The sequence below is a fragment of the Poecilia mexicana genome, unplaced genomic scaffold, assembly GCF_051168715.1.
Source record: "Poecilia mexicana isolate PSO_F unplaced genomic scaffold, ASM5116871v1 scaffold_11, whole genome shotgun sequence".
NCBI lineage: Eukaryota > Metazoa > Chordata > Actinopteri > Cyprinodontiformes > Poeciliidae > Poecilia > Poecilia mexicana.
Genome location: NW_028263380.1, coordinates 8,433,939 through 8,449,662, shown reverse-complemented (window position 1 = coordinate 8,449,662; position 15,724 = coordinate 8,433,939). Strand labels below are relative to the sequence as shown.

At 40.7% G+C, this 15,724-nt stretch overlaps 2 protein-coding genes across 3 annotated transcripts in view; one reads left to right on the top strand and one right to left on the bottom strand.

Moving 5' to 3' along the window:
• col9a2 (procollagen, type IX, alpha 2) overlaps positions 1-15,724 on the bottom strand; it is a 179,691-nt gene that overhangs the window by 51,559 nt on the left and 112,408 nt on the right. The window lies entirely within an intron of this gene.
• Positions 4,544-15,724, top strand: part of angpt2b (angiopoietin 2b) — a 31,304-nt gene continuing 20,123 nt past the window's right edge. For both annotated transcript variants that reach the window (XM_014985608.2, XM_014985607.2), the window contains exons 1-3: positions 4,544-5,535; positions 12,247-12,402; positions 13,056-13,177. In XM_014985608.2, the coding sequence (XP_014841094.1) occupies positions 5,218-5,535; positions 12,247-12,402; positions 13,056-13,177 (596 nt within the window). In that variant the 5' untranslated portion in view covers positions 4,544-5,217. The remainder of the gene's footprint in view (positions 5,536-12,246; positions 12,403-13,055; positions 13,178-15,724) is intronic.

The window sequence follows — 15,724 nt, the reverse complement described above, 5'->3', positions numbered from 1 at the left end:
TGAGTCATTTACTGAGCAGCAGAGCAATTGTGATAGGCTGACTGGTTAGATCATAGATTGGTTTTTTTAATTTACCATCAGAGATTTATAATCTCTTCTGATAAAGACATGAATCAAAAAGGCAAACTGTATGAAATGGTCTTGTTGTCCAAACTTCTCAGTCTGCTGATCTTTCTTTAGTTAGGACTCCATTGCTGCAAACAAACTGCGAAAAAAGATAGACATTTCACCAGAGCAAAGGAAGCTGGACAAAATACTCACCTCTCCTCTTAGACTTAATCAATGACGCCCATAATGGCGATTCCTCTCATTATTCCTCTCAATACTGGCCTTCCTCACTGCTTCCGAGAATCGTGATTTGTTGTTTGGGAATTTACGACAGAGTCTGTTGGTTAGCAAATCCCGCAGAAGATGACGCAGGCGGACACGGTTTTAGTTAATGGTTTTGTTTCAATTTTTACAAGCATTTTTAAAAACCTCCCAGTCAGTGCAGCCAAAGCAATCCTGAAAATGCTGCGCTTTATGACGTTTTAAGTTAAAAAGCAGCAACAACAACAAAAAAAACTGGTTTCATAATTGTGCACATCCTGAATGTTTTCTTGAGGCACTTTCTAATTTGATTTCACCACACGTTAAATTGAATCTAAGTAACCGTAAATAAAATTTGGTCTTGTTAGTATAGTACAGTTGTCCTATTGCTCATTTACATCCTTTAGACCAGAGTTTGCACGTAGGGTAAAATGATCAGGAAAAGGTCCACATCATTAAATACATCATGGCATTGTACAGTAAGTCACCCATAATTGGAAAATTACCGAACAGGGACATAAGAAAAACTGGGCGAGGCTGAATCTTGGAAGACAGAGGCTTCCAAGAGGCTCACAGCAACACTGAGGGAGCTGCAATACTTTCCAGAAGCTACTACTTGTGTTCAGCATGTGATAATGTGGTGTGTTCTCCAAATGCCTGGACTAAGGAAAAGCGCTGTGAGACGGAAACTTTTTCTTGTAAAGAAAACATCCAAGCCAGGTGGAAATCTATCAGAACCTTGTGGCACAATGTGCTTTGGTCTGATGTAACCAAACTTGAATGTTTGGGCCAAAGCTTCAAGTGATTTGTTTGGCAATGAAACAGTTCAACACATGGTCTACTGCGTTTTCAGTAACACTACATACTGAAAAATGATGGTGGCTGTATTTTACTCTGTGCTCACTTATCCTCAGATGAAGTTTATTTTGGCCATTAGTATCAAGATTCGTATTCATAGTTATGATTGGCATGTCAAAGACGAGAAACACAGATAGCACGACTCTTGACATATACTTGAAACAACGTATGACAAACTTAGGTCACTTCAACACGGATGATTTGAGGTACATCTGTAAAAGTTTTTTTTGTCATTTAGTCTGCGTTTCCACATGGATTTGGCATCTTGGGATACCAGAAACAATCACTTTTGAAACCAGGTTCCAGAGTGCATAAATTTGAGAACACTGGTTTCATGTTTCCGCTGTTGGCCATTCAAGCTGTGTCATGCCACCAACTGGAACTGCGTACTTACTAGAGAAATTTCTTTTTCTGCTGCATCCTTTCGTGGGGATGCATATTTTTCCTTAATCTTTTACAAAAAATGACCATGATCATCCCTGTTAGTACAAGGCCTTAGTTTGAGAATTGTGGTCTAAGTTATGGTGGATCTTATGTCAGCCTTGAACATAGCTGTGAGTGCCTTTGGTGTGAGCTGAAGTTTAAGACATGAAAAGTCAAAAGTCAAGTTTAGACCTTACAGTTTCCAGCTCAGATACTCTTCTTTCAACAGACAGTCCAGCAGCTATACCCAGAAAGATCGTCAGGAACAAAATTGTGAGCAGTCTCCAGATACACAAAAGATGAGGACTAATCAGTAATCCCCACAGGCATTTTGAAAACTGTGGGAGAACATGGATTGTGTTGACTGCCCAACTCTTACACAACCAGGGCCATTGCCAGCCTACCACTCTCAAGGTTGGACTGAGACCTTCTCACTTGCACGTCCTTTCCTAGGAAGGCTGAGTACCAAGACTGATCCCCTGATCGTTAGAACACAGTAAGGTGATCTACCTCCTTACTGGTAGTGATCGTATTAGGAACAACCTAACAGTGATTTTTTTTCAAACACTTGACAGTTTTCTTCACATCCGTCAGCAGTTCCCCACCCAAAACAAAAATAGTCTGGGTTGAACTCTGCTTCCCTTTTTGACAGACTGAATAGTCTTCATATGCCATTTTTTTAATTCTGAAACCACAGTAACCACGGAACTTTTGATCTCTTACCTGTCAGCTGCTTGTGGAGCCAAACAATAAAGGTTCCTTTTTTCAACTTGATTGCTCACAGCAAAGTTTGCATCACAACAACAACAATGTCACTGGATGTTGCAACAAGAACCAGTGACCTACTGGCTGCAACCCATTCAAGCCTTAACTGCAAATGAAACCCTGTGTGTTAAAGTCTTTCCCGGAGGTGTGAGTTAAAGATTTAACCTATAGAGACCTCCATCAGATGTTCCCATGGCTACGCATTCTGGCATATCAGGTCTCTTTGGTGGATGTGGTAAATGCCCTGAACGAAGGATGTCTGCCTTAGGAAATGAATGAATCTGAATTCAGTTTTGTTTTGAAGTTGAAGATATGATGTAACTCAGGTAGGGAAGCCAGTTACATTATTTAAAGCAAACACTGTTTTTACAAAAACAAGGCAACATTTTAATTTATGCTTTAGACCTGACTTTGCAAATTAAAACAGTTATTTATCAATGTACAGAAAAAAAAGGAACGGATAGTGTCAGAATAACCTACACCTTACGCTGAGTATCATTACATTATACCAATGGTCCCCAAGCTACGGCACGCGGGCCGGATCCGGCCCGCCTCTGCATTTGGTCTGGCCCCCTGAACAATACCAGAGAGCATTTAGATTTTTTCTCATATACCGTATTTTCCGGACTATAAGCCACTACTTATTTCCTAAGCTTTGAACCTTGCGTCTCATAACCCGGTTCAGCTTACATGTTGATTTTTCTTCAACCACCAGGGGGCTCTTTAGCAGGAAGTGAATCATTGGAAGTCAAAATTGGACATAAAAGAAAGCGTCCATTAAAACGGAATTAGGTTTTAATAGGGAATTAAAATTTGAGAATGTTGTTGATCAGTTAAATAGCATTGAGGGGAAAATGAAGATTTTTCTTTTTTTTTTTTTTTTTAAATAATACTGGGATCATTATGAGAATTTGAGGTATAGATATTACGATCCAGTAGATGGCAGTAGTGCAACAATAATTGATGCATGCTGCCGTTGAAATCTAAAGAAGAAGAAGAAGAAAAAAGCGCCCATTTTCATTTAGCACATGCTAGTAGCAGACACAAAGGATCAGCACTTTTACTGTTACAGTTACCATTTGGAAACTACTGTAATCAGTTCAGTTAAATCTAAACTTGGCAACTTTTTCTTTATCAACCCTAATAAAAGTGATGTTCAATTGACCTGTTATGACTCAAATTTTGGGTGTCTGCCCCCTTCTGCTGCTGCTTTGTGGAAAACCTGGAGCGGCAGAGATATCTGAGGCTTATAGTCCGGAAAATACGGTATTTATTTCATAAATAGTATTATTTCCTGGATTTTTTCTGTCAAGAACCCAAAGCGGGTTATTTTATTGTGATTTCTGGAAAACAAAAAATGTTTACATTTAGGCACTCCTGCAATCGTGTCACTTTTTCTGTTACAAACTGACTCCGGCCCCCCACCGGAGGGCCCATAACTTTTCCCATAAAGGAAAAGTTATGTGGCCCTCACAGGAAAAAGTTTGGGGATCCCTGCATTATACATTTGTTTTAGCAAGGATGAGCATGCTGTTCTCACTGCACAGCCAAGCAGCTAGTAAAAAATTCAAAGCCAGTGTGGCCACAATTGTCAGAATAAGTTTAAACATATCTCAAATTGAACACAGACTGATCTAAAATATAACCCAGTTTTTCTTCCCTTTAAAGAATGAGCTAAAAAGAAGAAGAAGAAAAAAAACACCAGTAGCATCATTACAGGAGATCATCTTCCAAATACATCCTGAGTGACAACACGTTTCTGAGATTGGTTGAGAGAAAACTTCCATCAGTTTGGCTAACAGCAGAGGGCAAGACTCCTCGCATTTGGAGACTATAAAAATATTATTGGTCTGTTTTCCTTTAACCACCCAGGATGTTTACAGAAACACCTCGGATTCCAAAAAAAGGGCACACTTACACCGAGCGCATTCATCACAAACCTCGTATCAGATACTAATGAAATGTGCCTAAGAATGTCCTTGCCCCTGAATTAAAGCATTAAAGCAGAGTTTTAGAGAGGACACAAAGGCAGAAAGACGGAATAAAATGTGTGGTAGAGACCGAGAGGGAGGAAAAAGTTTTCACAGAAACTTCCCACTTTTTTTTTTCCTCTTGTGGTGAGCCGAGTGTATTTTTGCAGCTTCCTCTTCTAACCCCCCAAACAGGAGTACCGTAAAAGGGAGGGAGAAAGCAAAAGAGGGAAGGGTGGCTGGGTGATTATGAGCAAAGGCGTTGTGTGGATGCGTGTGTGTATGTGTGTGGTTATATGCATGTAGAGACGCACGCCTCTCTCTCCTTTATTCCCTCTCTGCTCTTTAAGGGCTTTACCACTACAACCAACATCCCAAAGCAGGCCACTCACCACATTACCTCTGCTCTTTCGTCTCCTCCAAGACCAGTGCCTGGAACTCCAGCGGCTTCAAAGGACTTCTCTGGAGGCAAGCAACTTTTTAGAAGAGTGATAAATGTTTGGCGTTTGCTCTTGGCTTTCCGGCCAGAGCTACATGTGCTGGGCCTGAGCGTTGGAGCTACTATACGGCGCAATCCTCCGTTTCCTGTGTGTGTGTGTGTATGTTTTCTGTCTGCTTTCACACAAAACAGCAGGAGGATAAACTTACCCCAAGAAGACTCTGGATGCAAACGCAAACAGTAGGACCAGCCAGACAAGGAGAAGTGAAAGTTTTAAGCCAGACTGGAGAAACAGGAGTTGAAACCAGAATAAAGTAAAGCAGAAGACTTAATTCTACAGAAGGACATTTCAGTAAAAGAAACCTAACTCAGCCACCCTAAATAGGTGGTGAAGGCTCCTTTTACCCCTCCATCCACCCTCCCTGGCTCCCTCTTCCCTCCTCTCACTGCAACATGGGCCACCTCCTCTCTCTCACTCTCATCTACCTGGCCTACCTGCTGACCACAGGGATCGCCTCCCAGCGTCAGCAGCATCGCGTGCAGCACGGCCCTTGCACCTACACCTTCATTCTCCCAGAGGTTGAGCATTGCAAGCCCCTAAAGGATTTCCAGGTGACAAACACGCTGCAGAGAGACTCGCCACCTGAGACCGAGCCGGACAAAAGTCGTTCCAAGGACAGTTTAGCAGAAGAGGAAAGGCCTTCGTGGCAGCGGCAAAAGTTGGAGACTCTGGAGAGCGCCATGGAGAATAACACTCAGTGGCTGCAGAAGGTAAGACCTCAGAAAGTCTTTCATAGACGGGAACAGTCTTGGTGGACATACGATGGACCCATTGTTTTCAGATACATCGTCGATACTAGCATTGTCTTTTCGGTAGATGTTTTAAGGTGTGTTGTCCTGTGATACTTTTCAGACCTGTCATAATAAGAGGCAGCAGTACTTCAAGTAAAACTACCCATGACTAAAGTCCGGTAGCCTGTCGCGTGTCTGTGCCCTTCAGTTCAACTCTTTCATGTGTGTCAAAAGTGCCAATTGACATATCGCTTCACGTTCCCTTTAAGCGGACAATTTCCTTCTCCTTTCCCCCCCTCTTTCCTAATTTTTCTTTTTCATTCTATATGCCTCACTGAGTCCTGCAGCTTTTCATACCAAAGACCGTAAATCAAAGCAGAGGACCTCCCCAGAGTACACTATCTTATTACATTTGTTGACAGACCTGTATTATTGATAAGGCTTGGATTTCCTGGATGCTTCCTGTCTTCACAGTTGGCTCCATCACAATGCTTGGCGTATCAGTGGGTCTCAGTATTTTAAACCCCCATAAGTCATAACTTCCTTAGCATGCCGCAGCAGTCTGAGAGTATGAAGTCCTGCCAATAATGTCTCGCACAGTTAAACCCTCTAAATGAGGCAACAAGTAAACAGACCTTTTTTTTTTTATCAGTCTGCTTATAAGCCAAAGTCAGCCTAAATCTTTCCAAACGCAATTTACATAACACTGGGACATGTCAGCTGTTTATCTGGAAGAGACACATTTGAGTAGGTCTCCTTACAAGACATTTGGCCTTTGCGGTTCTGTTTAGCTCCGATTATGGCCGAATAAACTGAAATGATACAATTAGAAGAGGCTTCACAATGGAGCCCGTACAGCTGAAGTCACAGAAAAAGTATTTGCTTGTTGTGGATCATATTGACAGAGAGGCCCCACTGCTTTCCACTCATGTCTCCATTTTGGTCTGGACCCTTTGCAGAACATGCTGTTTATGGGGCGCACCAACCCCCGGAATAATTGTAAATGTTTGTGTGCCAGTTTGTTGAGATACACTGACAATGGGCAATTATAATGACTTTATTACAGCGTTTCAAATCGAGAAAGTGAAACTCTAGATGTGGAAAGTTGGCAGACTCAGGGAGCTAATTACAATTAATTTAAAAAATATCAGTTTTTTATATTTTATTTTTGTAAATATTTTAAAAGCCCTGTATCACTTTTCATCTATTCTTCACAGGTTCGCTCTGTGCAATACAGGTTCATTAAATAAAACCTCTCAGGTTTGTCACTGTAAGTTGACAAAACGTAGAACACTTAAGCTCTTATGAAGATTTTGCAAGGCAGCACAATTTTAATTTTACAATCAACCAAACAAAACTACAATCTTAAAAATGGCATTTTTGCAAGCCAAAATGGAATTTCCTCATTAAACTAGTTCTGTACAACCTTCCCCGGCCAGTAGCTCGTTTTCTCTTCACATACATAAAAGTGATTGTCGTGTGAAAAGGTTTTATTTGTAAAAGTAAACAAAAAACAGGATTAAATCTTCCTTCCACTTAACATGGCCTATTTCAGGGGTGGTCTAACTTATAAAACGCCAACAAAATACATTGAAGCTTATCTTTGTAATATGGGAAAATGTACAAAAAAAAAAAAAGTTTAAGGGATATTAAAACAAGTTATTGTGCTGTTCTGCTTACATCATCTCTGCTGCCAAGTTTAAAGGTTTAGCTTTCAGAAAATATACCCTGGAGCCATAAACATGCAGGAAGAAAATCGTTATGCCACAAAATAAAGAAAATCATATCTCACATTCATTATAGAAACATAGCATGGCAGTATCTCATTTTGCCGTTTTCCAGTTTAATTCTATTTCTCATTATTGTGCCTTTTTTTTTTTAAAAAGATAAATATAATACAATTTGGTCAGCTATGAAGGAAATATGGCTTAAATCCCCCCACACACTCGCATCCAGAAAAAAAGCTCTGCTGACATATGAAGCTCTGCAGCCAACTTCCACATAACATCTGGAATGAACACAAGGATTCAAGCCCATCAACAAGTTTCCCCCACCAGGCCAAAGCGATGCATAAATGATCGCACTTAAGGTGGGATTTCCACATAAACATCGCATGACCCCTAAGAGACTCTTTTAGTTATGCACGAGAGTATTCAGACTTTTGACCCCAGACGGCAAAGCCTTTTCAGCACCTCGTGAGGCTCATTAAGCTTATCTGCAAGAGAGCCTGGAGAGAACTGGATAAAATGGATGTGGAAGGGCTTCATCTATGCGTGTGTGGGGGTGTGTGTGTATGTCCATGAAACTTTGCACGGTCTCACTCAAAGCTCCCCCGGGGGCCACTACAACCCCTCTCTGTGAGCGTTCTACCCGAACCCCTTGAAAGGAAACACACCCCCACACATGCAAAATTAGGAGCGCCCACACTAATCCGCCATGTTCTGCAGAGAAATCTCTACGGACTGTATTAATGCACCAGATTCTTTCTCTTGTATTTCCAAGAAGAGACCCATGTCCGTTTTCTTTAGGGCTAAACCCCAATGCGCCACCCCCTCATCGTGTCCCCTTGGCCTTCTGCTGCCCTCAAGGGTCAGAAAATGGAATGCGAGTCCGTGTTTGTTGGTGCTTTTTAAGAGGCTGTGTGGATTTATGCTATTTTAGAAATTCTCCAACGAGATCAAAGTGTCTTGAAGGGAATTTGCAACTTGGGTATTTGCACTGTCAACATTAAAGTTTGCCATCAACTGACGTCGTAAATGAATCATTTAAAGAAATACAATCACTAGGTGGCTAAAATTAGAACTAATTACAACAGTTTGATGAGAAAGCAAAAACAATCTTATCTTCAGAATTATATATAAAAAAAAAAAATCCAAGGACTGAAAATATTTGCTACTTTCATTATTTTAAGGTCGTTTTCTTTTCAATGTTGGTTAACCCCCCCCCCACCTTACGATACATATTTTCCCTCATTTCATGGTGACGATTCAGAACAAGTTAAAATTAGCTTGCAAGCTATTCATGCAGGATCTGAAGACGAAGACGTTTGCCCTGGGTTCTAAATATCTAAATTCTTTTAATCAAAAGAAATGAAAAGAAAGACTGTGTGCATTCGCGCTGAAAGCTCAGCAAAACATTTATTAGAAATGAGCAATTTGACCAACTGAGTCTTAGCATTTTTCATTTGTGTTCAGACACAGTTCAGAAAAACACAAACAAACCGCAAACAAGTTTAGCAACTCGCTGTGGCCTTAAAATGATTTCCTCTTTCAAGAGGAAAGCATTGCAAGGGATTTAAAAGTTGTAGCATCTCGTTATTGCTGTTTCTAGCTGTTTGCAATTACCCCCTCCTTCATGTGTTTAATTTAGTGAAATACTAAAATTGTTATTTAATATTTTGGTTAAGATTTTTTTTCATTTGTGGCCAATGAAAAAATTGTTAAGTCTTCTTGAACCTTCTGTTAAAGAGGGGTATTATGTAAAACTGACTTTGAGCTTTATATAATGTCATAACTTTTTCTAATGTGTAAGGAAAAGTAGGAGATTCTTAAAGAGATAGAGGCCCAATTTCAAGGCGACAAATTGCAACGCCATTTTTCTTTTAGATTTTATTTGATATATTCTGCAGTTTTATAACAACTGAAGGCGACAGCGACGTCTCAGGATGTTTGCAAATGTCGGGACTGTGTCTTGTTCTGGAAGTCTGAGGAGAACAGTGTGAGACAGGATGGTTGGGGAAGAGTGCACTTTGTTGGACACCTGAGCCTTCAGTCTCACAAACTGTGATCCGTTTGTCATTGTTGAGGCCTTCGCTTCTGACAAAACAGTCTCTACGTGATGGGTGGATTTTCTCTTGGTACCGAAACAAAGAAAGGCGTCTTCTGCTGGGCCAGGCTAAAGCTGAAGAGGTGCTGCATAGCTTCAGTCTCTCCAGCTGCCTCTTCATTTGACTTCTGCAAACAGATAAGCAGGAGGGGGAGGCAAAGGAAGCACCATAATCTCCCGATTTGGTTGAACACAAACGTATAAAGGCAGAAGACGAAACAAACAAATGTCTGCTTGACTGGGGACAGGAAAGGAGGATGCTGAGGTTGTTCCTGGACTGAAGCTTCAGAAGAATTTGTTCAGTTCGTTGCCTCTGTCCAGACTTCCATACGTCTGATCCTTCTTTTTGTTGAAGCTTATCACGTTTTTGCTCCTCTCCACACATTTCTGATGTTGCAGATTTTGGTGTAGGAATGTGTTTGTGTTTGTAGGAATGTGAAAAAATCTCTAGTCTCCCACATACAGTCCTGACGGTGATTAACCAGATTTAAAAATTAGATGAATGGACTGAAAAGCAAGGTAATAACATTATAATTAAAAAAAAAAAAAAAATCTATTTGTTGCCAAAACATTTAGCAAATGAAAGCTATAACCAAGTGTCTAAGATTGTGGGGGCCTTTAGTGGGAGGTATAAAAAGTTTAGGAGAATGAGCATGCACTTTTTGTTTCGTTAGTGATGAAGTTGCCAAACTGAGGTAGAAATACTGAAAAATCAATGCATTAAATCAGCATTTTTCAGTGGTGGCATTCACCACTATGCCCATCTTAATGCGTCTCTCCATCAATCACCGGCAAACACTATAACACCCGGTAGATATGGTTCTGTCTTTTGTAATTATAGCAGACAGAGAGTGCAGCTGTTGGCTCATGTAATTAAGATATCTCATGATCCAACTCAGATTTTTCCCAGCGCTGATCCCTCTTCTGACCCTGTTAGACACAGTAAAAAATGAATTACATTACATCCCGAAAGTGCTTTATCTGGCCACGTAGTGCGGCCTGTGACACGGCTCCAATTAATGCAATTGGCAAAGGGTGGGGATGAAGCCTATCAAGACCTCCGGATTGAGTTCCAGCACAAAGGCTGTAATGCGGGGACTTGGACGAGCCGCTGATAGCGGCTTGATTTCGTAAGTCTGATCACAATGCAGGGATTTTTGGGTTTCCAGTGGAGATGGCTTTAAGCCACTAAGTAATCTCTTTAGATCCTTTGTTGTGAAAAAGATTCTTTTTCCCACTGCAGCCTAAGTTGTCCTAAACTAGTGTAATGTAAGACGTGATTACAGGGCAAGAGCAAAGAGGGACACTTTAAAAATGAAGTGAACGTTTAAAAGAGGATCTAATTGAGAAAGAGAGGCAAATCAGCATTAGTCAAGAGTTAAATATGAGATATCTCTATTTGCCCACTTGCTTCAATTTCTCTTTCCATTACATAAACAGGAAAAAATGAAATAAAAATTCTATTGCGGTCTCGTATTTTATAATAACCCGGTTTCTCGAGGCTAGATGTTCCTATGTTTAAAATAACAGCAAGCAAATAATTGTTTTCTCATTTGAATTCTACTCAAATTTTGCGGACAAAAACTCATTAGCCGGATGATATTGAGTGCTTTCTCCTTCGAGACCTCATTTTCCAGTATGCGATTTAATGAGTAAAATATGATCCCTTTTCCCCTCAAAAGAGCTATAAATATTAATGCTCTCCAGTCGGATAGTGTACTTCACTCAGTTGCAAACAAAATTTCATCATTTGCTGCTGCTGGAGTTCGACTCCACTGTGACGTTGAACACGCTGACCACGATTTTTCTAAAGAGTGAAATGTGACAAGAAGTTAAACTTCTGACTTCTTTCTTTCTCTGAATAAGAGTGTCCTATTAATAAACTCCATGCTTTATTCTACTATTTTCTTATTCAACATTATTCTGCTATTTATTAAGATAAGAGTCCCCAAAACGTGTAATGCCCTTTTTAACTTCAACTTTTTCACCTGTTGTCTTTTGGGGCGTCCTACCATGTGTTCATTTGCCCCATTTTTATGTCTTTAACAGTGTCTAACATGTTTTCTTCTAGGATTTCGCTGTGTTTAGCTTGATATTTTATTCTTTCAGTTCTGATAAGCCTCTTAGTCTTTACTGAAGAACAGCATGTCCACAGCATGGTGCTACCACCACCATGTTTCACCATGAACATTGTGATTTTAGTGTGATGAGTGGTTCATTTTCTGAAACTAATTGCTTTTTAGCTGTTGGCCTAAAGGTTTGATTTTACTCTCATTTTGACTAGATGACCTGCTTTTGCACAAGTTGTTATATATATATATATATATATATATATATATATATATATATATATATATATATATATATATATATATGTATGTATGTATGTATGTATGTATGTATATATAACAACTTTCCTCCAACAACAAGTTTTCTTTGTGGCATTATTTCCACAAAGGCAAGATTTGTGAAGTGCATGGCCAATAGTTGCGCGATCAGCAAACTCTTCCAACTGAGACACAGATCTTGGCAGCTCCTTCAGAGATGCCATCATCATGTTAGCTTCTTTTTCTGATTAGCGCCCCCATCTCATTTAGCTTAGTGGCAATCTCTCAAGAGATTTGCAGATGGGAAAACATCTACACAACTTTATCCCTGACTTTTTCTATGTGTTCTTTGGTCTCCATGATACAAAACTTCAAGGGCTTTTGAATATTTATTCTGATGTTCTTGCTTATAATGCGACAAAATGTGAAAATATTCACGCGATATTAATACTTTGTGATGTACTGGTAAGGGACAGCTCTACTAGTTCCTTAATAATCTGTACATTTTCAATAAAACCACAGTATTTTGTCTTAATAGCTGGAAAACTTCATCCAGGAGAACGTACGCTCCGGTGTGGAGGAAATAAAGAGGTCAACAGTCCACACCCAGACGGCCGCCATGCTGGAGATGGGAACCAACCTCCTCAGCCAATCAGCAGAGCAGACTCGCAAACTCACAGATGTTGAGACCCAGGTGAGTGAGTGAGGAAGGCAGGACTGAAGTTGACCTAAGATATCGTGTTTACAGCCAAGTCAAATAAAAAAACAGCATGAGTCACACCGGAACAAAAACTAATTGTATCTGTGTTAAAGAACTTTTGAGAATATCTAATTAAATGGAAATCAGATGTAACCTGCTGGGAAGTTGTGCGCAAAAGTGGCGGCAGCCGCTTTCATGCAGTTGGTATTTGGTTCCACAGCCTCTGATTGACACAATGAGCTGCAAGTAGTGACTGACAATAAGCCAATTAAAACAAAACGCTCAGTAGCACAACACAGATGTGACTTCAATCATGCCAGAATTGTTATTACAGATTGGGACGTTCTTGCCGCTCCTTTTCTCTTATCATAGTTGATATAAAACTGTACAACCTGTGCAAATATTCAAGCTGCTTTGTTCCACCCCACGTTTCATCTGCAACTTCAAAACGTGACAAGATTGGTCTTACGCAAGTTTTGATTACGAGATCAGATGAGACAAATTATAGGATTTGTGATGGACTGAGTACGGCTGTTTATGCCCTAGGGTCCGTTTTAAGGAATATGCTGCTCAAGATTCTCCTACTTTATTCCTTTATCTTTGCGAGGAGTGATGCATTTATGTTTTTACTTTATGCCAACTTATAGGTGCTAAACCAGACAAGTCGCCTGGAGATCCAGCTGCTTGAGTACTCGCTCTTTACGAACCGCCTAGAGAAGCGCATTCTCCTACAGACCCAAGAAATCTCACGCCTTAGTGACAAAAACAGGTAAGCCAAAATTGATCTTTTACATGATTACGGGCATCTCTTTTCTAGACTCATGACGTCAGCTTAAGTGCTTGCAAACTGCTTAGGCTAAAGGTTAATCACAGGAGCTAATTGTGAGAACGCCGGGTCGCACAGTGCTTATGTTGGTGTGGCTACTTAAACTCTTGACTTCCCTGAAAACACCTATTTGAATACCCAGCATTACAGGGTATTCAAATTCCTTTAAAGAGCTAAAATTTGACCGTTTGCCTTGATTTGAATCCTTCCCTATGGTCATGATCCTGATCAAAAGAACAAAACCTGGATACAAGAAACAAAAGTGAGTTTCCCCTGTAGACAAACTCTGTTAAGCCTTTGAGAGAGGGTGATTAATTCAGTCGTCTGGTGAATCTCTAAGTTGCTGTGGATGTAGGTTGGTGCTGTGATTAAGCTAGCTCCTGGCACCTCTCTTAGGACTTTGGGACAGATACAGAATTTGCTATATGTTTGCCATGTGGATGGGGAACAGCCCTAACCTATCCAGAATGAAGGGAAGAAGGATGTCTCGGCTACCCTCAAATAATGAACATATTAGCCATCTGGATAATTATCTCATGCTACACTATGCATGCACTTTGTCTCCACCGATGAAGGTTTTGGTCATCTTAAAGGCTCGAAGTGGTCAACCCTGAACGGGTCAGACCTATTTCTTTATTAATTCAACAAACAATTATCTCAGCACTTGAAGGGAATTCATGCAGACTCCAAATCAGAAGAAAACACGACAAAATGTTATGAAAAACTACAATGTACACCAAAATGAAACAGTATAATAGTGTAAATGACCAGCCGTTCTTCCAGACATTCCCTCAATGTAGGTAACAAGGGTGTAAAATAAACTACAAAACTGTAGCAAATTTGCATGCTTATTTATGCTTGAATTCAAATTAAGAGAAATCTAAGATGTGTGGCCGTTTCAGAAAGACCGTGCATACTGCTCTAATAAAAAGATGAAAAGATGGCGTATAAAACCTGCTTTAAACTGTATCCTGTTCTGAATGTGTTCTTGTGTGGCCCGACAGGGATGGGCACGCTTCTCAAGCAGTCGTAAACACCAGCCATAAATACTCTAGGAGAAAAACGCATTGAAGCATTTATAAATATCATAATGAAACACCTCGGCAATTCTTAACAGTAAGGCACTGGCATAGAAAACTGTTCAGATCTGCAAACATATGATTAAATGTGCGGTGCTTGTTAGTCAGGGGTTTCCCACACTTCTCTCAAGGAATCACGGGTCATCTGGGTTGCGTGCAGAGCGAAAGGGTGCAAATATATATATATATATATTTTTTTTTTTTTCACTCTTTGTATCTGCATGCTTATCATTCCATCCATCTGCTCCATGTGGCCGATGAGGATCAGGTGCCCTGTGAGCAGCACTAGTTAGACATTCCCTCTTGCATAACTTCACTTCGCTGTGCCCTTTTATGCCTTGTCCTTCGCTGCAGGTGACATGGCACTGGTGTCTAAACAAATTAATCCATCTTTGGGAAATCAGTGGCCGAGCTGGCTTTGGAGTTAAAAAAAAAAAAAAAAGAAAATAGGAGCAGCTATAATTGTTGAACGCTACCACTGCTGGGGCTTCAGGGCACAGTGGAAGTTTCTGAACTGCTGCCAAACTAAAAATGGGCACAGAAACATGTTTGTTTTCTTAGGCCCTACATATGAAATACTACTGGCAGGAAGCAGATCCCTCTACAGGGGGATGGAGAGCAGGCTGCTGGCAGTGTATGCTTTGCATATTAAAATAACAATAACAAATAGCAGAATATCACAAGCAGAAAATTCTAATAACTCAGGATGCAGTCCAATCCAAAAGGGACGTGCTTTGCACTTTCAACTCCCCTTAACCAGTGAACAGCTGTGGTTCTGGCCTGCTCGCTGACCGATCCGCAAACTTGAACGCGCACGGCACGGGCAGTGAGCAATTTGTGAGGCTGCTTTACCGCTTTAATTGAGCATTTCCCCCCCACAAAGCAAATATAAGTTAGGAGCGATGTAAAAATTGATTTGGATCGATCCGCCACCACCGCATACTGAACGGCTGGGCTAAAAATGGGAGACTGTGGATCCATCTGGAGAGTGTGCAGTCGTGTGTGAGGGAACATCGAAGTAGCTTGTTCAGTCTGGGTGGTTGGATTGTTTCAATAAATAACTTTTGCGGAGTCATTAGTCAGAGCCATAAAGATCAGGCTGTGGGGATTTATGATCTTCATTTAGCTAGGGAGCGCCACTCCTGCAGACACAAAAACACACTAAGACAAACACGCGCGCGCGCACGTGTTCTGTCAGGCTGGTGCCTCCGGGCCATGATTGAGCATTTTAGCATGCCGAGCCATCTGCGAGCACTGCTGTGGTACAGGTGTTTATGTGATGTTAGCCCAGCGAGACGGTCGTGCTGATGTCTATTAGTCATCCTCATGTAAATGTGTAACTTTGTGCAATATAAGCTTTGAAAGGTAAATGACAAATGGATTGATTATGCACCTGCGCTGCGCACATTTT